At 40.2% G+C, this 22,912-nt stretch overlaps 1 protein-coding gene and 1 long non-coding RNA gene across 2 annotated transcripts; one reads left to right on the forward strand and one right to left on the reverse strand.

Moving 5' to 3' along the window:
- Positions 1-5,740: 5,740 nt before the first annotated feature.
- On the reverse strand, positions 5,741-18,579 carry LOC127143566 (uncharacterized). Its single transcript, XR_007815118.1, has 2 exons — positions 18,144-18,579; positions 5,741-9,212 (listed from the first exon to the last, which is right to left on the reverse strand). It is a non-coding gene; the product is annotated as an uncharacterized LOC127143566 (long non-coding RNA).
- A 432-nt stretch (positions 18,580-19,011) lies between these two features.
- Positions 19,012-22,704, forward strand: foxf1 (forkhead box F1). The gene is made up of 2 exons (XM_018667937.2): positions 19,012-20,367; positions 21,575-22,704. Exons 1-2 carry the CDS (start codon positions 19,389-19,391, stop codon positions 21,736-21,738), a joined length of 1,143 nt encoding a protein of 380 aa, XP_018523453.1. The 5' UTR covers positions 19,012-19,388; the 3' UTR covers positions 21,739-22,704.
- Positions 22,705-22,912: the final 208 nt, after the last annotated feature.

The following is a 22,912-nucleotide window of genomic DNA, read 5'->3' on the forward strand; positions in this document are numbered from 1 at the left end:
AGGGGTGGGCCAAATTATGGGTGCTAAAATGTGGCAGGGAAAGGTGGTTTCTCTGTGCCTATTTACTGCCTAAAAATACGGCAATACCAACCCAAAGGACTGCGTGCCCACAGAGGTATCCGTGCCAGCACCTTTTATATAAAGCACCTTCTCTTAACTTGTGAAGAGTAATGAGCATCCTGAAACATTCAATTACAGATTTTCTACTAACGAGGTAAACAAAGCATCAAACGCAGCTCAAAACAAAGCTCTTGATGAGGAGTTTGTAGTCAGGTAATACTGGATGTGTCTGACATTACGGGGGTGGAAGGTGTTGACAGTGTTAGTGTTTTCCTTGAGAGAGTAGCCCTGGTGTTTTCCCATATTTACGTCAGTATTTATGCATGTGTGTACAGGTCCTTTGAGAAGTTTACATATTGAGGGTAATAGGATAACTCTGGCCTCCACCAGCAGAGAAACAGGTGCTTATCTTGTCAGAACTGTTGTGCTAAGCCAACCTTTGACCCCTGGTTAAGAGCCAATTGAGAAATTAAAACAAGAAATTTGCACGCCTCTGTCCCCTCCCCTCCCCTCCGTCTCTTACACATGCACCCGCAGGCACAAAAAATGCATGCATGTTATAAAGGTCAGCCAGCTGATGAATCATTTTACAGCTATTTCCCAGTATCCTTCGCTGGTGTTCTGCAGCCCAGCTTGCTGAGGAGAGTGGTAAATGAGAAGAGAAAGACATAAACTGAGAAACAGAAAAAAAAAACTGTAGAGAAAAAAGAGAGGGATACGGAGGGTGTTCTACTCAACACTGGACGGACACAGCTGAGTTTGGGGTTTCTGGCATAATGTGGAGAAAAGGAAGATTGAGGGGCGTAAGGGGGAGTGGACGGGGAAAAGCTCACCGCTGTGTGGGGTCTGTCTTGCGTGCATTCACCACTGGGGTCTGGGTTATTGATTTTCAGGCACGAAACAGGAATATTGTCCAGGGTTTTACTTTGCTCTGTGGTGCCTGCCAAGCTCTTTCTAGTAAGCCTCCTCCAATTACACTTGTCTCTCTGACAGATAGACTGACGCTGTCTCTTCATAAATATAACTGCAAACTGTAACATAACCGCATCCTAGGACTGAGCAACTGTCTTATTAACAACAGTGAGTCTATTCATTCTGCTTTTCTCATAGTTAAAAAATCATAGCTCTGAAATTTCTGCTTTCACTGTAGTCCCCAGAGTAATACAACTTAAATTTAGCCATATTATTTTACAGCGTGGCACTCAATGCAATATATATCTACATGAAAATGTAAAGCTACAACAGTTTGCTTCACTCCCTTAATGATCCACAAACCAAGTGTTTTCACTAACCTTTATTTGTTCTGTTTCTATGTTAAACAAAACATAACAACATGTATACATTAAGAAATACATGTGGCAGCACTCTTTCGACCACAAGACTTTTGACTCTATCTCAAAACTACATCTAAACTGCTGGTGAAATAGCTTCAATTTGTCTCTACAAAGGGAAAAAAATCACAAATTCTTGCTTAGTATAACCAGAATCCACATTTACCATTGGGATTTTTAAAAAATAAACAAATATGATACAATAACATATTTCAAAACATGTAAAATACCAACATTTAATGGCTATTTTGGTGAGATTTAATATTATCAGATTATAGTCTCCTTGTCATGAGATCCATAAATGTTCATGTGGTTATCAGTGTGCAAGCGATTGTTATGAGAACTGAACTTCATTAGTTTTTGCCATATCCATCATCATCCCCTCACACCAAATATAAAACGCACACACAGACATAAGCATGTACACACAGGCATGCTGACATGAGCTCTCCTTCACACATCCATAAACATGGATGCATAAACAAGCAATTGAGTAGCTGAAGGAAATGCTCAGGCGGTCCAAAAAAGTCGCACAGTACCCAGAGGGAACAAAATCATATGCTGGGATATGGGCTATCATTTTCTATGAAAAATAAAGTAAAACACAAGCACAGAACACTGCATATTTTATGATGCAACCTGTGTACAATTCAAAGATTGTGTATAAAGAATACACACAAATACTAATGTATCGCAATCAGAGGAAATTTCAACAAGTAATTTCATTTAAAGGAGCGCTGCATGATTATTCTTTGGGTAATGTGAAAGACATCAATCATATTCTTCTGGTGGGGACAGTGGTTCATTTCAGAAAAACGCTCTTACAGAGACATGAAAGTTAAACAAATGAAAACAGTCCAGTGTTTTTCCGCTCAAAGAATGTGATGAAAAATACGTGGCCGTGCAGAAGATACCAGGGGCCAGGAATAACAGCATGAGGTTAAAAAAAACCCTCTTCTATTCATATATTAACACATCTCCTTGGCCTTAGCTACTGACTGCTATAAGTTTCCCTCAAAAAAGCCAAATTTGGGGTGAGCAACAGCCTGGCCGAAAACCTGACAGCCTGAACAGCACTGCTGGTCAGGCCTCAGTCCAGACCTGTGGCTCTGAAAAAGATTCAGCTTTTGTCACTTGAGAAATAAATGACTGTTGAACCGATTTGAGGATTTGTTCACAGATGTGAAGTATAAAGAAAGTACAGCGAATAAACTTTATTCTAAAATCCTCAGAACTCTGTGATACTCCATGTTACAGAAGTTTCAATGCAAAATAAAATTCCTAGGAGAATAAAATGGATATAAATATGTCAGATCTTAATAAAGTCCCCCCTTGCCAAACAGGAGTCTATAACCTGAAGAAAGAATGTTTAACCCTGTGTCCCACAGAAATAAGCTGTCAAGTGTTTGGGGTTAGTTAAACTCAGCCTGTGTGTCTCCCTGATAATCTTCTGGCTGCAGAGAGCTGTGGAAGGTGGAGAGCTCCCTGTCCTCCTGCTGCGGCCCGAGGGCTCAGGGCAGATCTGGGATTGAGGTTGATAATGAGCAGGGGGATAAAGTAGAGTTATGGAGGTCTTATCACCCTGAGCCCCTGGGTCACACGGCACTGCTGGTGGTCACAGACTCCTTAATCATTACAAAAAACTCACAGCTCTACTCAGCAAACAGGTATTTATTGTGAGTGAAGACGTGAGTCTCTCTAAAAAGGGTAATAAAAAAGGCTTATACTTTATTTTACTTATTTATTTTACATAATTCCTGTCCAGGGTGTACCCCGCCTCTCACCCAGTGTCAGCTGGGCTAGGTTTCAGCCCCCTGCAACCCTTAACAGATAACAGAAATAGATAATGAATGAATGAATGAATTTTACATAACTCATCCAAAATGTGACTGTCAAAATTGACTTTACCACCTAATGCGGTTGCTTGCAATCTAGAGGGCAACATGGCTTGACATCTGTTCAGTTGAGCTTTAAAAACAGCCCCTGGGTGATCTGTGTTGGGTGCTACACCCAGTCACATTGAGCTGTGTGTGGGTGTCAGAGAGGGAGACAGAGATGAGTGTGTGGTGTGCAGACCTCAGGCTGTGATCTGTTAAAGCCCATCAGACGGGAGTTGACCTGAATCTGAATAAATCACCTCAGTGGCACCAGTGACAAAACTTTGATAATGCCCCTATTTTAAGTGCATTTGTACTCCTCCAAACCAGCATTTATTATTGTGGGTCTATCAGTGGGCTGATTGTTTCAATGCTTTTGCCTTTTAAGAGAGAAGTGTATTTAAAAGACCCGCTCCCCCGGGCACTTTCAGATGTATAAAAGCTATTGTGTTTCAAATAATAATATGTGTCTGATGTGGTTTTTCCACAAAAATGTTTTATTAAGCTGTTGAAAAATCTAAAAATTACATCTACCCCCTCATTTAATCATGAATATGCAAATAATATTATTCCAAAGTATAACTGCTGGACAAGATGTCTCCTGCTTCACTGAAAAGTCCCTTCATGTGCAGTGGAGGTCTCAAGCTTCCACGTCACATGTGTATATTAGACAATATGATTGGTGTCTGATAGTTGTGATGTAACAATGTAAAAATCATATTTGTACATACATGTATCAAAGTGAAATTTAAGGTGAGCACAAAGAAACACTCCCCCTCTTCATTCTGCATAGTAGTGGTCAAACATCCAAGTGACGTAACAATAAGCAAAACACATTTTGAGTGGAGTGGCACTCTAAGCCAGCCTCCTCATCAGTAAGATACAGAGAAAACAATAGACACTGGCACTGCTGGGAATACGAGGTCAGTGCAACTTGTAGGAGTATCATGCATGATCCCAGCCAGGATGACACAAGCCAGTATTGTCTTACCATTACTATTCTTACTCCAGGCGGACTGCAAACGCTGCAGCTGATGAAAAGATTGATTGGAGCAGGTTAAAAAGTCATTTGATACTGCTGAGTTTGATTTACGGATTAAAACAGTATCAGCAGCCAGTGGCCTGGAGGCAGAGTGGGTGACAAAGAACAGAGCTGCTTTCTGCTAATCGCTATTATTCCATTTGTTAGGTAACTTTCTATTACCCTTTGAAAAAAAAACAAAAAAAACAAAATCAGAATATTTTTCACAACAAATGTCAAGACAGATAATCGGGCCTAGCAGCAGTAGTCCATCAGCATTTCTATGGCAACAGTGGTGAAAACAGGAGCAGGCCTCCACTTCTCCCCTCATGTCAGTATGTATCCCATTATGGTTGTACTGTGCGGACAGAAGAGCTCTGCCTGCTCGCCACAGCTTTATTTATTTTACTGTCTTTCATCTGCAAACCACGACCAATCTGCATCAGAGGGAAATCCACTCTGTGTATCCCATAGGTGTCATTTAGGATTGATTCCCTGGAATTAGCAGACGTCAAAGTGGAACCATGTGGCTGTCTGTCCGTCCATCTGTCTGTCCTTACCAACACCTGTGATAAGGCTGGACAGAGAGAAATGGAATATCACTGCCTTTGGTTATCCACACATTAATTATGGCCACCGGGGATCACTGAAGGTTTACTTCTTGAGTGTCTGTCACTATCCGTTAAATACTAAAGGCAGAAGTGATAATAGGCTAGAAGGGAAAATCACTACTATCCAAATCTGAGATAAATGCTTCAGAGGCTCCTGTGTTAATGCCAAATTAACTATTTTTCCCTTTGCTAAAACATTGCTAATGAAGCTTATCCACTTACCAAAAAGACACAACTTTTGCATTTGCTGCCTTGATTGGCTTTAAAAAATTTCCATCCCTGTGGTACAAAACCAATAAAATGTCCAAAAGCTGCCATAAGAGACAGCAGCATAAACACACACTGATCATTTCTACTTTTTTTCTACATGAGGAAATTCACATGGAGAATTTTTTCTAAAGCATGTTTGAGCTCCACTGGTTCACATGACCTTTTTTTCAGAATAACTGATAAACCAATGTGAATCCACTTTTAGCTAAGCAGAGGTCTGAGGTCAAATAGAGATAACTCGGGCATAAGATATTTATCACACATAGTGGTCATCATTGATTAAGTAAAGCATCACTCAGTCATAGGATCTTCTTATTTAGATAACTGGACAGCATGAACAGTGATCCATAAGCTGGAGAAAACTAATAACATTGACATAAATAGCAGGACCACCAACAGCTTCAATATTGCTGAATTTGTTTCAGGCAGTGTTTATCTTATGAGCCTCCACACCACCACAGCAAAACAGGGAACTCATCATAAAGTCCTTAAGTGGTTCTTCACTTGAATTTGGGAAAGAACAAGACTCTGAAGCTAAATTTGACCATAATAAATGTAAAAGAATGCAAATGACATCAAAAAAAGAAACTTTTTATTCACTGTGCCACACACACTCTTAGCCTATATTGTTCTGTTAGTCAAATTAAAACAGGTCAGGATGAAGAAATGTGGCTAAATGCACCAACAACAGTTCCACCTAAAGTGGAACTTCACTGATGAAAATGTGTTACAACAAATATTAAATCCTAAACTATCATTTGTCCAAAATAGCAGCAGAACTTAGTAACACAGAGACAATGGGCAATACATTATGAACAAGGTGAAAATGAATTAGTACAATATGCAACATATAATAATGGAAGGCTTGTATATAATCATTACACAAAACACCCTTTTAATTACATGAACACATCTCAACCTCTTTAGCAATATATAAATATTTTTCGAAGAACAGTGTACTTTCCACATTATGTGTTTCACTTTGTGGGTAGAAATTCATAAATCTGCAAATCTAGCTTGTGTGCAAAAATAATAATTAGCACTGCAGGTTATCCACTAATAGCTTGAGGACCATCCTGGCAGTGAGGCGGCTTGAACACAAAGCAGTCTGGGATAGGAGAGAACCTATGCTGTTCAAAGTGAAGAAAAAAATATGATTACATTTTTCACCTTGTTTAAGAATCAATCAATTTATTTACACAGTTCCTAAAATTGGCCGAATATTTTTAAAGACTTTTAAACAAAAAGGCATCACTGATATTTTTGACTGCATGAAGTTATATTTTCATTTGATTGCTATGCGCAGTTTTGCAATCATTTTTTCCTTCATTTAGTTGAAAGAGAGAGCAAGACAAAGTTGACTGATCTAACATGAAACATCTGCCACCTGACTGATTCCTGAATCAAATTGCCCGTAGCAACAGCTCGAGCTCGGGCTTTTAAAAAAGCTATTTCACCCTAATACATGGCCCATTACCAAATGGCCATTCATCACATTAACCCTACCTCTAGAGAGCTGCCAGTGTCTCAGTCAGTACAGTGCCACAGTGCTCTCTGTCTCCAGTCAGGACACACTCAGCAGCATGTCCACTTTGCCATGACTGTGTTTACCTCAGTAATACACAAACGCAGCAAAGCCGCGGGCTCTATTAACGAAGCGAGAAGAAATCTCTGCTGATACACACAACATAGACTGATTGACCTGCTTGTGTTATATACTGTATTGTATGTAAGTTATCTGTCATTTTACAGACTTTACAGTAATGTACATTACTGAAAGGAGAGATTTTTACATTCTACATTCAGTCTGGGCAGCATGATTTTCCCTCCACTGTCCATGATCTTTCTGATGAAGGTACAGCTCTAAAGGTTGCTACTAAATGTTCCTGAGAGAATACAAATGCAACAATCAGCGCATTCTCATAAAAACACAGACAACTATATTTTAAAAATTCACAAAAATAAACTCCTTCACCAAACCTTTAATTAGCATGAAGCTGTGTGCTTTAGCTGGAATTAAGGAGCTTCAGGCCCAGCTGTGGTGAGACTGATTACTTAATAATATGGTGATAAACACAACTATCAATCAAAGCCCCTGACAGGAGTTACAATTCAGGAGAGATCAGCCAAAATAAGAGCTGCTGACTCTCTCATTGTGGTGGTGTGTATGTTGGTGTGTAACAGGATACTCGCTACAGTCGGCAATGAAGTTACTTGCACCCATGTAATGACGGAAAGAAATAAAGTGTCACTTTTATTTACAGAGCATAACTGCAGTTAACTACAGCTGTCTCTCCAAAACAACAGTTGTGCAATCTGAAATCTAAAGTTGCTCGGTGCGGAGGGCAGCAGTGACACTGTGTTTGAAACACTGGTCAAAGCCACAGTAAACACACCTTACAGTACATAGAACATAAAGTCCTGCAGAGCACAACATAATACGTGTCCAGTGTGGTTCATGCAGCAATGACGCTGTCACTCACATATATCGTAAACACATTTTATAACACAGTGAGCAAAATTCTCTTTATAATATTGTATTTTTGAGGCTATAAAGTGGACAGTAACTTGTATGGCATATCACTTATCATCAGCACAAACGGATGCACAGTCTGTTGCATGATGGGTAAGATGAAGATGCTGAAAATATAATGTCAAAACAGTTTAAGGGAAATGTGCACCTCTGTAATATGATCTCAGCTCAACTTCTAACTTGTAGCCCAAGCCTTTAAAATTATTTTACAGTGATTTTGGGATCTCTATAAACTTTAATGGGTTTCTTATGAAATCGTTTTCATAAATACACATATCAGTGGAGTCACTGGTACTGACTCCTGACTAACTTGCTTTCATAAAAATCCACTTGTCACTTATAATATAAGTTATAAATACATACAAACTACCATAATTACACATAAACTATTATGATTGTTATATAAACATTTCCCTAACCATAGTCCAGCTTGGGATATGCTGTGATAGACACAATGTCAGACAACGAGATCACAACTGGGAATTTTAACTGTGGATGAAGTTTCAAGTATCTAAGTATTTTTTAAATGTGATATCAATATAGTACATTACTGACAATAAAAAAATCTAAAACTAAATATTTTTGCAGAACACTATATTCCATTAGTGCAGAATATGGCTTTACTGTTAGCATTTTTTTTCCCCCTAGATTAACTGAAAAAAAGCAAGTTATACAGTGTTACTATTGCTGTTGGGTGATAACCTTGTAACTTATTATCTTAGTAATTTTCATTTTTAATTTAAATTAAGCAATTAGACACTCTCTTTGTGGTAGAAGAAACATTCTGAAAATATTGCCAGATGAATTCCACAGTAAAAGGTATAGTTAAGAGGCTGAAAGCGATTTTTGTTTTAATAACATTGAACATGTGGAGATACAAGTTCTCAGTCTAACAGTGATGTGCTTTTTTTTTTACCTGCCTTGATTAGAAAGCCATCAATATATCAAGAGTTTTCTAAAATTCAGTCAACATATTTATTATGATATGTTACATTATGAATTATTCTGCCTATTCTATCTGGGTAGATTTTACTAGCTACATGCACATACTGTATAAGCACATATATCCTCAGTAACTGCCACTTATTTTGCTGCAATCAGAGTTGCCTTTTCCTCGACAACAGTCCACAGCCGTGCTAATGCCGCTGCTGTTTTCTGTTGGTCAAAAGTCACCGCAGCAGAGATGATGTGAAATAAATTCTGGTCCTGAGAGGTAAATCACTGCAGCGCTCCGGGGACTGCAGCTATTCTCTCTCACCTCGCCACTTTTAGCAGACCGTGGCTGATTTCCTTCCTTGCGTGACTCCGGAGTGTAAACACACAGCCAGAATGACTCATCACTATTTCTCACTTCCATGGTCTGATATAAACACATGAAGGGGTCAGGGGTCATTTTGAGGTGGTGAGTGGGTGGGTGGGGGGCCAGTATGTCTCCCCATAAGACATCTTCCATTCTCCGAAGAATTCACGGCTTCCTGTGGCCAAAGCCGCACGCCTGCCCACTCCAGCCTAGAGGAAGGAGAAAGAGAAACACGGTTAGAAATAGAGAGAGAGAGAGAGAGAGAGAAGGACAGACAATTTAGGTGATAGATTACCTTCTCTGCCACGCTGCTCTTCAGCAAAATGGAAAGAATGCAGTTGTGATGAGGCTGTATCTCTTTTCACCCCAGACAGGACAAGTAAAAGAGTGATGTTTGGAGACAAGATGGAGAGAATAAAGTTGGATTCAATTGCGTGCTATAAATTAACTTCATTCTGTGTCACCTAGTTGTGAAAAGTTGTGAGACTTTGTTTATATGCACCTGCCAACTTGTCTTTTGGGTAGATTGGCATTTCGAAAAAATTGGATGTCTAAGTCCTGATCAGCACCCTGCCCTCTTGAGCCCTGCGTTATTGCAGGGTAGTCAGGGTGGAAGGGAGGGATAGCCACTTCCTTTCAGGCCCCAATCTGAAGAAGGGCCAAATACAGTCCAACATCAATCACTTTGCACTCCACAGCTTTCCCAGTACCATTGTTATAGAGCAGACCAACGGAAAGAGGCCGGTAGCAGGTGGAAATAAAAAGCCCTTTGACAACTATAGGGTAAGATTCCTCCCAAGATCGTCACAACATTTACACAAGCCAAAGAGAGCACCGTCTGGCTGCCAGCACCAGCCTGGACACGCACACACACATACATGCACACACACACACACACACACAAATATTTAGTCAGCAACATTCTCATATGCACATGCAGCCATAGACGAACATTACAGACACATGAAACCAAAGGCATGTATGCACAATGCAGTCATGGACACACACATGCATGGAAAAACACATGTACTCTCTTAATGTTGTCATTACGAACACACAAAATTACAAATATGATGTTAAGCCAAGCCTGCTTTACAATAATATATTCTGAGCTTGAAATGGCTTTAAAATGTGGTTTATTGCGAGTAAGTATGCAGCTCCCTTCCACAGATGGAAACCTGATTGTTTTCTCAGATATAAATGAATATGAACAGAGAATGTGCTCAGAACAGACACAGCAGCTGTATTTTTGCAACAATATTTGATTTTGGTTGTTGTTGTTTTCTTTGTCACCCAGTTGACACAGTTTGCCACAAATGTTACACCCCTTGCTTCCAAAGTCCTAACTCAGTCAAATCAAAACACACACACACACTTCTACAATCAGTAGAACTCACTCTTTATAGTTGTGCCCATTAAGATTAAATCCATTTAGGAATCAGAAAAAAAGGCACTTCTAATCATGGCTCTTTTTTTTTCAGTATTAAGAAATCAAGATGATGATTGTCTGTACATCGCAAACATTAACTGCTAATAGTCAAAGCAGCATGACTTTCCATGTTGTAGATCTGACAAAAATTAAGGCTACAGGCTAAAAACACAGAGTTTTCAGTTCAACATTCAAACACTTAAAAAGGGTCATCCTGAATAACTTTTCATCAGCTTTAACCAGATTTGTTTGGCAGTGCAGTATAATGTTCAACTGATGCTGCACAGGCGTTATTCTTAACTCTGCTGACTTGACAGTAGATGGGAAATTGATGAGCTGACGTTAGAAACTGACTCATTTTTTAATCCTAGACACTTAACCTTCTGTTGTGATTTGGCACTATACAAATAAAAGCTGACTTCGCTTGACTTTATTTTTATCTGGGATTCCTCCGATTATACAGCCAACCTCCAGTTTATAAAGAAAACTATACAGTATGGCCCAGTGCATTTCTGACATAGTTGCCATTTGTTAATATATTCTGCTCTATGTCCATTATTCATTTCCACTGGGCCATTAAAGTTACAGATTTTACTTAGACTCACTTTTTTATTGTTTCACATAAGCTTCTAAAACAAATCCTGCTTTATCATTTGATTATTATGGTACATGGTTAAGATGTGTATGATATTTTGCAAGCAGCTAAACCTAAACATTTGTACATGAGCAGTTAAATGGCAGAAGAAAAATTTTTACATAGACAAGGAAGCAGCATAGACAAACTCTATCAACTTTCAGTGCGTGCCTGGTTACATCATAAATTCAAATGTTGTGAAATACACAGATACAGACAATAACTTCTCTCAGCACCACCTCTTCCTTCTTCCTCTTCTTCAGCCTTTGACTGCTCCTTCCTTCAGGGGCTGCATTATAACAGCTTCAGTATTTGTGACTCTCTTCTCCATTCTAACCTCATTCTGTCCTCTCGTCTCTTTCCCTGGCACTGCCCACTTTGACCACCGCCTCCCCCCACAGCTGCACTCTTTCTCCGCTCCTCTCTTCACTTGGGATCATAGGCTAAAACCTGGCAGGATCACTGTCACATGATGCCCATGCGTGTGATGCTTCGCTGGGACCCCCCTCCACTCAGGAAATGCTCTCGGCCTTTTTCCCACCCTAGTGTTCCGCTGCGGAGAGCTGGGCATTACAACCGAATCCAGTTACCATCCCAAAGCATTCCTGACTGATTCCAACCACTGGCCTGGCTATGGGTTCCCACAGACAATGAGGATATGCCCTCATTTCAAACCGGCTGGAGCACTGAGTATCAAGTTGTGAACTACCAAAGCTGTTTATGGCAGAACAGAGGAGTTTGAGCTCCACAATAGGCAATTACCATGCCCACTCATCCCCCTCCCCTTCATTCAATTTGTGGTTTGTCTGTAGGTGGGTTCAGTTGTGCGCAGATTAAAAGTGCTACAGTAGAGCAGAGAGGAGCGCTGAAGCAGAGCGCCAAGGAAGTGTGTAAAGGAAAATCTCTTTGTGTCTTTTTTGCCTTATATGGAGGGGATAGCAACGCGCAGTGTTTTTTTTAATTCATACCCATCTATTGTTATTAATGCATGAAAAACAAGTCTGCTCTTACCTGAGTAATACATATTTAAAATAAAAATGCAGTATTGTAAGTAAGTTTAATGTCATAAATTAAATCAATGTTGATTTACAATTGTCCTTTATTCATGATTTATATATATTATATTCTACATTATGACAGAATTATAGAAAGAAAAACCTTTGGAGAAATAAGTGCCCATTATGATCCCTAATTACTCTTAAAACATGAGTAAAACAACCACTCATCAATCAAAGAGTGTCCTAATTTAAATATTCAGTTGATTCAATAAATGAAAACATCCAGTCTTATATACGCTCTTCACTTAAATGGATCTGAAGACCACACACAAACACTACAGTGAAACACAGGGAAACCTAAACTACTTAAATAATGTTAAATGAAATTATCCCATGTAGGAAACTGTCAAATGTTGTCATTCAGTATTTAGCCAGTGTGACTTGGTGTCAGAAATATTAATTAACACTGGTAATAAGTTGGACTAACAAAGTCTGACATGTTATATTTTTATAAATACATTAGAATGTAGTTGATACATCAGAACCAAATATCCTTAAAATCTCATGCATTCATTTCACTGCAAACATGAAAATATTGAGTAATATTGTTAAATAATTTCTGTTATATTTTTTCATAAATGTGGCTGAAAGAAGAACCATCTGTCAACCAGCCATAAAAACCTGCACTGAACCCACAAACACTTTTTTCATGCATTAACCAAGAGCTTTAAGTAATTAAATCTGCTCACATTTATATTGTTTTAATATTTTTTTCTCAGTGCTTTGTGTGTCTTTTGTCCAGTTTTATACAAAAATCAGCTTGCCAACTTGCTGAAATACCAATTTTTGCTGCAAACAGGTATTTAAAATTATGGAACATTTTCCCTGCAAGTGCTAACCACATTTGGACAGTTTGGAATTTGTAAAACCTCTGGACCTGCCAAATCCTCCCCACTGCTGTCCTTCATGTCAAATTATGTGGTACTGCCTGTGATCACAAAATAAACCAGAAAGAATTTTACATATGCCTTTATTCTTTTTTCATTGTCCGAAAGGCACGTTTGCTTTTCAACATGAGGCTGTCAAAAGGAGACAATTTGGAAAGCAGAACCCAATCTGCATGTGACAAACAAGTGAAGACAGAAATGAAAAAAAAATGGCAATCTGACGATTTTGAGTGGGCTATCTTTAATTTGACAATATAGCACACCAGGGACCGTTGCGGGAAGGCATGTGAAGTTTTGCTGAGGAGGCCGAAGTTCTCACAATAACGTCTGAATCAGTGACTCATGTTTTGGCATGATGAGCTCTCTTTCTGCGCGTTGGCTGTTTTTAACAAAAAAAATAAATACTTTGTGTTGAATGCTGCATGATCTACGTCACAAATGTCAAAAGGCTACAAGATGACCTACAGCTTAAAGCGCTCTGCGGATCATTTTATTGCCCCCGCTGTGGTACATCCTAATGAGGTCTAAGACAGCTTTAAATGACGAGTTCCACACTGTATCTAACGCAAAAAAAAAAAAAAAACAACAACAACAACAACAAAAAAACCCATTATAATCACTGATAAGTACATTAAACGTGCTAACATGAATTCAATTATATTAAAGCTGTGTAATATCCAAACACTGTTGACGACCTAAATTATCAATTATGGTTTAACTCTGTAGCTGATGGCATAGCTGTTCGTGCAGATGTTGTGCAGCGGAGGTGCAGACACACAGGTGAGCGTTTTATGTGTGTGAGATGTGACACGTGAACCGATGGGGGAAAGTATCAGGAACCCCAGCCAACTATTTAATAACTACATTAACAATATTAACGTTTACATTTATTTTTAAAATGTTTATAAATATAATGTTTACTATTAAATGCACTGCAATACATAAAATGATGATGATGATAAAAAAAAAAGAGTGACCATATAACCAGTGATAGGTGGTAAATTCATATTTAAAGACGTGTAAAAGACGGTTCAAACATTTTAAGGGGAAAAAAGAAAATCCCTGTTGTGTCATTATAGGAGGTTGTTATCAGCTGCCCTATGCGATAAAGTCCGTAATCAAGCTAAAATCAATTTAATCAAGCTGTCTGTATCTTAAATTACAAAGATAATGTCTTGATATATCGTCTGCTTGAACCGCAAGAGCCCTTTTAAACAAATGAAGTTAAACGAAAGATAACAGCACTGAACTAAAGATGTCTGGTTAATAAACACCTCCATTCCCTGCACACTGCAACACCTGCCACACGAGGCACGGCCTGCTAACATTTTTACCGCATTGAAACTAAACTGAGTCAAACAGCAGGATCCGCAGTGCCGATAGCTGGTCTGGGGCCAGTGTTATGCTCAAGGGCACTTCATTAGCGACTCATCAGATGTTTGCAGATCAATTAAGCTCGAGTGAGTTTATATATCTCCATACCAAACATGGACATCACTATGAAGCTGCTGTGAAGAGTGACATTAACACATTTAACTAATCAGCATAAAGGCTGAGGGACTGCACAGAGGGGACTACTTTTCCTCGCGCCTTCATACACAACAAGGCACGGGGCAGATATCTCGCCAGGGAAAATTAAAAAGTCATAGAGCGCACTTGTGCTGCAGCTGATTACTGGAGAGGGTGGTGCCCATCAAATACACTTCAGATCCATGTAGCGCGCAATCAGCGGTCTGCTAGCAATCCCGTCCTTTCTCGTTCACATAAACACCACTTAAACGAAAATATACACGGCCACCTACAGCGCAGGGAAAGTGATGAGGGGGTGCCCACCTCGACATTACACTGTTTTCAATTAAAGCGACAATGCTGAGCGAACTGCAGGCGACACTGCAGAGACACAGAGCCAGGAAACCGATAAAGATGCATCTCAAAAGAATTTGTTGGACAACAAATAAAGAAATAAATAAATAAAAGTCGGATACTTTAGAAAGTCACACTTTAAATATGTCATTAAAATCATGCCATAATCTACATAGGCATATTTAAAAAAAAAATACAACTTTTAACTTTGTCATCATCATCTTTGTTACCATCATCAAAACAAGGGTGGAATTATCCATAAATATCAAGTGTGTTTATTTCAGAATTCCTATAATATAAATATAAAAAGTTAAAACAGCAGCACAGGTTTGTTTTCAAAGACTCTTCTGTGCAAAACTGACAGCTTGTAACGTGAATGTGTGCGAGATACAGAGATTTGTTTACATTGTTTACATATTTGCCCTTCACACTTTCAGTCCTACAAAACATAAAGAAATAAAGACAAATAAAATCCAGCAAATCTTTGTGTTATTATAGAAAAAAATCTATTCTCTCAAACTCCTCATCTGTCAAATACACAATTCTTAAGAATCCGCTATGTTCATAAATTTCAACTTTGTAATCGTTATGTCGTGATTTTAAAATAATACTTTATATATTAATCTGTTTGAAAAAATATTATTTGAAAATCATTTAACTTTTTTTCTCTCCAGATGACAGACGTTTTAACAAATAACATCAAACAAACAACATCAAGTGTGTGCGAAATAAATTTGTTCTATAAACGACCATTATGTGATTCTCATGTTTAAAAATTGATAACATAATAAAACTTTTTAAGTAGCTTTGCTTTAAAACTTGACTCAAGTTCAAGTCGGATGAACTTAACGGCCAGGTGATCGATCACTCTGTCGCTCTGACCTCCAAACAAGTCCAAGCGGCCTCTCGGTGACCCTCTGCGGCCCTCTTTCACCACCGAGGAGGGGAAACTGGATGATGTCCCAAAGATGATCGTTTGAAAAGAAAATGTAATCTGAGTTTAACGCTTAGAAAAATTCAGAATCACTTTGGTGTCATCTCTACCACGGTTTAATGTGTTGCTGTGAGGCCAAATCAAATTATACTGCTGAGCAGTTGGATCTACAATCCGCCGGGTGTTTTTGCCTAATTGTTATAAATAAGCAGTCATTTTGGACATAACCGTGTCATGACTTGCTCAGATGAAGTAGCACAATGTAGCCTTGAGGTGTTTGTGAACACAACACTGTGATATCATCAAGAATTTAATGTAGGATTATGAAATGAATCCTCAAAAGGCATCACAAGACCACTCTGAACGTACCGCAATGACTGAAACACAATGATGTTCAGGCTGTGCGAGAAAAGGCCTAAATTATATGTTTCTTGGCCTGTTGATGTAATGTGCCGTTGTACGGGGCTGAAATAAGAATGTAACCAATAAGAAAACATTTCTGTGTACAGTCCCTGCAGAATATTGCAACAACGTGACTTTAAGGGGACCAGAGTTGGTTTCGGTGCACTAAATAACGGTAAGACGGTCCGGAAAGCCTGTCAGGACTGTGCACTCTGCGGTGTACCTCCACCTAAGTGGCCGAGCATTCCTGAGGATGCAGCGCTGTCAAATATTTCATGATGGGACGTCATGGAAAAGTGCATGACTTCGTCTGCGATGGAGCGAAGGGGGGAAGGCTCTGACCCCGGGACTCAAGCCTCAGTAACGACGAACATAATCATGCCACCGATGCTCTAATGGGAACCTTTTCATGCCTTTACACACCGGTTTGTATGAAGTAATATCTGCTATATGGACTGTAATGTTTTAAAAATATGATTCCATCCATTAGAAAACAAAAATCTTTTTTTGTTGATGCAAGTACATTATGATTTTATAATGATAGCTATTATTTTCAGTTGATTACTGCATAACCCCTATTTAACATGACAACTTAAATAGTGTGCGAAGTAATAAAAAATAACTGATTTTGCTGCTTTTTTCTGCTGGGGAAAGAAGAATGCATCAGGGAGTAGCGCATCACCGTCCAACACTGATGGTTTGCGTAAACACCGCAGACACTGGCTTTGGATGGACACACCGGTTTGTAAAAATATACAGGTCTATATACGTATAGTAAAAGGAAGAATAACATGGCGTGGGGCGAATGAGTGTGTGCGTGTGTATGTGTTGGGGTGGGGTGGGGGTAGGGGGGGGGCGCCTTAATGGAATGAAGTCATCAGCGGTAATTAAATGCAGTGGGCAGAGGGAGGACGGGAGCGCGCCTGCCTCTGGTGCGCGCTGGGTGGTCCGTTACGCTGATAAATGTGTGGCCCTCACTCCAGGCGAGTGGCCGAGCAGGCACCGGTTAAAACAATACTTACATTCATTTATCCGTGGCTTTAAATCTCCTCCACAACAGCAAAAAAAACTAACAGTGGCACGTCTGTCACCTTTGGTCTGACAAGGAAAATCTGACAATGAATTGTTTTCTCGCTTCCCCCTGCGGAAAAACCGTCTGCGGCAGTCATAAGTTTGTGCTTTGGGACTGGATCTTACCGGATAAGATCAATAAACCAGCTGATATTTTTGTTAGACATTGACATTTGATTTAAATGTGCTCCATTAAAATTGAACACATAAATGTTGTCGTGTTATTTGAGGCAAAAACATCACAGGAGCTTTACGCACAGGCAGTGAAGTCGCCAAACTCTCTGGTTTTACGCACGGGCCAAATTTAGCAAAGCTGCTCATCCACCGCTTCCTCCGGTATTATATTCCATAGTGTCAAAACCAACAGTCATCACGAGCATCCACTAGAAACAATAACGCCGGCAGAGATCAAAAGCACAGCAAGCTCATCTAACTGAAGCCACGGAGAGGCAAAAGGTTGCGGGCTGCAGCTATCGAAATCTCCAGGGAACAATAAGCAACCTACTGTCAACAGTTTTAGGTTATGGACTGATCGTCTTTCAGTAGCTCCTCGCGCTCAGCTGTAGAACAGCCAGTAAATCGAACTAAAATTAAGCTTTTCGACTTGGAAACACAAACAGATAAACAAACTGCTGCGCATGCTCTCCTGAGCGAATTACAACTTAGTTAAAGGCAAAAAAAAAAAAAACATTCTGCAGAGCTTGAGGCATAATCTAGCCTCCGTTTTTCTAATTATCCTATAAGGTATCATGTCACATCAAACAAAACTAAACATCTCAGATTTCCCAATGTGGCAGTGAATTAAAGCGGCCACAGCTCTGCTGCTGACACAGTGACTGGAAAAGTGTTAAATCCACCTTACTGTATAATTCCTGGATCATTCGGATGGTAAACCGCCTGCAGGAGTCGATCTCAAGTCCCAGTCCGAGTCTCTGCGCTCACAGTCCGGGCAGTTCGGTGCTCCACTCCTCCTGCGTCCCCTGCGTAAATATTATGACTACATTACACAAACAATATTCATGTGTAAAAACGTCCTGTATCTACACAAGACGCTGCGAACACACGGGCATATCGCATCAGATTGAGTATTAGCTGATCTAACGGGGCTTTTGCTTGATTTTTTATTTAAAGAAGGCCAGGGAAAATGTTTACATTTTGCTGTATAAACATCCTGCCCATGTTCCTGTCTATCTTTTACAGAAATCGGGAGGGTGGTTTTTGAATACGAGGGGCATGCTCTCTGGTAAACGCGTTTAATGCCCTAAAATGTTTTATAAAATAATGAAAGTTTAATAACAATGGAGACATGACCTATTTGCCGTGCTGGTGCATCAACCATGCGGCCTGAAATGGACAGATACTATTTGTATTGCAGGCTTATGAATCTACACAGTTTATGTCACAACATTCAGTGTCCAAAATAAAAACTAGGAAAATGATAATGATAAAATAAAGTCTTATTAGAAAACAATGCAATCAGAATGTGTCTACAGGCCCTGTTCAGTGTAATAACAGTAATAGTGTATGGTCATGTAATACATTATGCGCCATTTTCATTTCTTAATTCTCTATTGCAAATAATGTACATACATATGTTACAATAGGCTATATGGGACATACTGTATATTCCCTATTTAAATGTAAGGAAGGGGAAAAAACATTTCCCTGAAAAGTGAACGCACACAGATGTGCATGCTCACAGCCCACCAGAGTAGGAGGGAACTGGGCGGGTCCCAACATTAGGATGGCCAAGACATCCAGCTTCCAATGCGCTGATGGCAACAGATAAGTAAAAAGTGAGCTCCTCGGACGCACGACAACACACCAACTGAAGTGGAAAGCGGCTCCTGTTCTGCTCCTTATCCCATTTCGGACGCTGCGTACAAGGCGGTCCGGCTTCAGACTGCTGCAGTGGGACTGAAATCAAGGGGAAGAAGACTGAGTTAAGAAGACAGTCTCGCCTTTGGCTTGTGCGTTACGTTTGCCTACGTTTACTTTTTTGGCTCTATATGCCAGCGACTTAGTGCCCAACTTTGTAGTGTTTATAGGTGGAAAGGTGGAAAGCGATCGTTTTTTTGTTTACCATCTCGAAGACTAATTTTAACTAATGACGGCAGAGGTCCAGCAGCCCCCAGCGCAGACTCCTGCCCAGAGCAGCCCGATGTCTGCTCCGGAGAAGCCGCACGGACAGACGGCGGTGATGGAAAATGCCTCCTCCACTACGAAAACCAAAAAGACAAACGCAGGAATCCGTCGACCAGAGAAACCCCCGTATTCATACATCGCTTTGATAGTCATGGCTATCCAGAGTTCGCCAACTAAGCGCCTGACGCTCAGTGAAATATACCAGTTCCTGCAGAGCCGCTTCCCGTTTTTCAGAGGCTCGTACCAGGGATGGAAGAACTCCGTGCGTCATAACTTGTCCCTGAACGAGTGCTTCATCAAGCTGCCCAAGGGCCTCGGGCGGCCAGGGAAGGGCCACTACTGGACTATCGACCCGGCAAGTGAGTTTATGTTCGAGGAAGGCTCCTTCAGAAGGAGACCCAGGGGTTTTAGGCGCAAGTGCCAGGCGCTGAAGCCAATGTACAGCATGATGAACGGCCTGGGATTCAACCACATCCCCGAGTCCTACAACTTCCAGGGGAGCGGCGGGGGCCTATCCTGTCCGCCCAACAGCTTGTCTCTGGACAGTGGGATTGGGATGATGAATGGACACTTGGCAGGTAACATGGAGGGGATGGGGCTGTCCGGTCACTCCATGTCACACTTGTCGACCAACGGCGGACATTCCTACATGGGAAGTTGTACGGGATCCACAGGGAGTGAATATCCCCACCACGACAATTCCGCCTCCCCTCTGCTCACTAGCGGGGGAGTCATGGAGCCTCACCCCGTCTACTCGAGCTCGGCCTCGGCGTGGGCTCCAGCCCCCACGGCCTCGTTGAATAACGGAGCTTCCTACATTAAGCAGCAGCCTCTGTCTCCTTGTAATCCGGGGGCGAACCCACTGCAGCCGAGCTTGCCCACACATTCCCTAGACCAGCCATACCTGCACCAGAACGGGCACAGTACCACAGATTTACAAGGTAGGCTCAATGTTACCATCTCAGCTCTCATTTCACTGTAAACCGTCACATGTTGAGTGAACCGCAGCTGATTTTTATAAAGGACACTTGTGTGGAAAATTGAAATCAAAGGGACAAATATGAAGCAGGAACATTTCATTCCCATTTATTCCAAACCGTTTAATTATTAGATGTTTAAAACATTATTTTCTACATATAGTGAAGCCTGGTGGTTTACACATCTGTGTGGTCTAATGCCAAACGTAGGCCTAATGGAAATAGTGAGTTCACTGTATTTGCAATCACTAAAACACTGGCTTATCTCCATTGTACAAAACGGAAATTCAAGGAAAATGTTGCAAGTGATGCATCTAAAAGAAACCACATATTTTCTCCCACGAAAATTAAGCTTCGTCACTGTCCTGCTCCCAATTAAACAGAACACAGTGCTTCTCCAAATAAAACCCAGATATCAGGGGTTTCAAAATCTCTAAGATTCAGTTTCTGGAAGTGGTAAAAAAGAAAGAAAGAGAAAAAGAAAGAGAGAGAGGCACCAAAGGGCAGGGAAAGTCTGCCGGGACAGTTTAGAGCCGTGCCAATCTCCGGACAAGAAAAACAAGCGCGGTTAGGTCCAGCCTGCCTTGCCCCGAGGCCCCCGGTCCTCCGGGACTGGCGTGCAAGAGGGCCACTGTCAATTAGCCCTACAAGCCCACCTCCCCCCCTTTGACAATCTTAATCGTGCTTGCTAAATGGACCTCGGGTCTACGTGGAATATACACATGCACTGAAGTCAGTGAAAAGATACTAATTAAATATAAACTTTAGCCTATGTTAAAATCTAAATGTTAAAATATGTTGGACAGATATGCTGTTTGGGTAAATGTTGAGCTACTACTATTAATACATGATTATTATTATTATTGTTATTATTATTATTATTCAGATCAAGGTCAAGCCTGTGGCTTGAGGTGTTAAATGTCATGGTAATTGACGATAATAAACAGTTAAAGCCTACAGAAAGTATTTGTAGAAAAAATTAAGAAATAAAGAAATAATTCGAGGGTTTTTTTAGATGTTTTTTTTTTCCAGAACGTAAAAAAAACCCAAAACAATCTTAAAGAAAAGCAGAAGATATATTTAAATTCATAGACAAAGTCTCAGTGAACCTGCTTGTGACATTACAGATCTTCACTGTTTTTAATCCACGTTTTAAAAAACCTTTTTGCAGGTATTCCTCGGTACCATTCCCAGTCTCCCAGCATGTGTGACCGAAAGGAGTTCGTCTTCTCGTTCAACGCCATGACGTCTTCGGCGATGCACTCACCGAGCAGCGGCTCCTACTACCACCACCAGCAGGTCTCCTACCAGGACATCAAGCCGTGCGTCATGTGATGCCTCCTGTGCGGACAATCAGCAGCAGACCAGAGGGACGGTGTCACAGACTTGAGCCACGCAGCGAGAGCGAACTGAAACGAGAACAAACGAGTAAAATAACCACTGAGAGACATAGTGAGGGCATGCCTCCGGCCCCTGGAGAGTGCTCACTGCTTGAAGTAGACCGGACTACTTTTCTGTACTGTTCAACACAACAGCGATAAAGACACGGAGACAGGCCAATCACAAACAACCACATAATAATAATATATAATAATAAAAACTTTTTTCATGCCATCAACATCGACCAGCGGGGTAAAGACTGGGCGTATGAAACCCTGCTGCTGTTTGGTACTTAGTCCTGCAGAGCGGATGACTACCACTCCACACTTTTGTTCATGTTTATTCTTCTTGTTAAAGTAGGCCAATGTAAAAAAAAAAAAAATGCACACTCTCATTTTCTCCGTTTGAAGTTTTTACTTTACTTTTCTTTGACAAATTAGACTGAGGCTCTTTTTTTTTTTTTTTTTTTTTTGGACGTACATACCAGCGTTGAATTGAAATGAACAATTATGGACATTACACATATACTGTAAGTCCATATATACTGTGTAAAAAAAAAAAAAAACGATGAAGGCACTTTTTGAATAGCCTATAAGCGCAACTTTTTATTTATTCTGTAGGCCTACATATTTTAAATTCAGGCGAATTGGCCAAGGAGGTATATGCTTTATTGGCAATATTTGTCAGAACGCTTGTTATTTGTTTTAAAATGAAAATTGAGGATATATTGTAAGCACTGTTATGTCGTTTGTGTTAGATATATGTAGACCATTATTTTCAGCACTGTATACTTATATATTGTTAGGAAAGTTAGCGAGGGTCCTTCAGTGGGGGCTGATCTTTAGGCTATATTACAACAAATCATTTGTAAGAAATAAAATATATCTGTTGGGCTGTTTGAGCCTAAATCCACAAAAAGAAGACATATTTCGATTTTATCACATAACCTATAATCTTTTGGTTTTTGGGTGGGTGGGTGGGAAGGTGACACTGCGAATAAATATGGCACAAAACTGAATCTGAAAATCTCTAAAGTTCTCACGAAACTGATTATTACACAAGCAACCCAAAATTATCAGTATTTAAGGAGAGAGAGAATTTGTGCCTTTTCCTTTATGTATAATAATTC

Source organism: Lates calcarifer, linkage group LG2 (genome assembly GCF_001640805.2).
Source record: "Lates calcarifer isolate ASB-BC8 linkage group LG2, TLL_Latcal_v3, whole genome shotgun sequence".
Lineage (NCBI taxonomy): Eukaryota > Metazoa > Chordata > Actinopteri > Centropomidae > Lates > Lates calcarifer.

Bases quoted from the DNA above. Each gene is read 5' to 3' on its own strand.
- foxf1 (XM_018667937.2), top strand. From the start codon at position 19,389: ATGACGGCAGAGGTCCAGCAGCCCCCAGCGCAGACTCCTGCCCAGAGC. The intron at 20,368-21,574 runs GTAGGCTCAATG...ACCTTTTTGCAG, and splicing joins CAGTACCACAGATTTACAAG to GTATTCCTCGGTACCATTCC.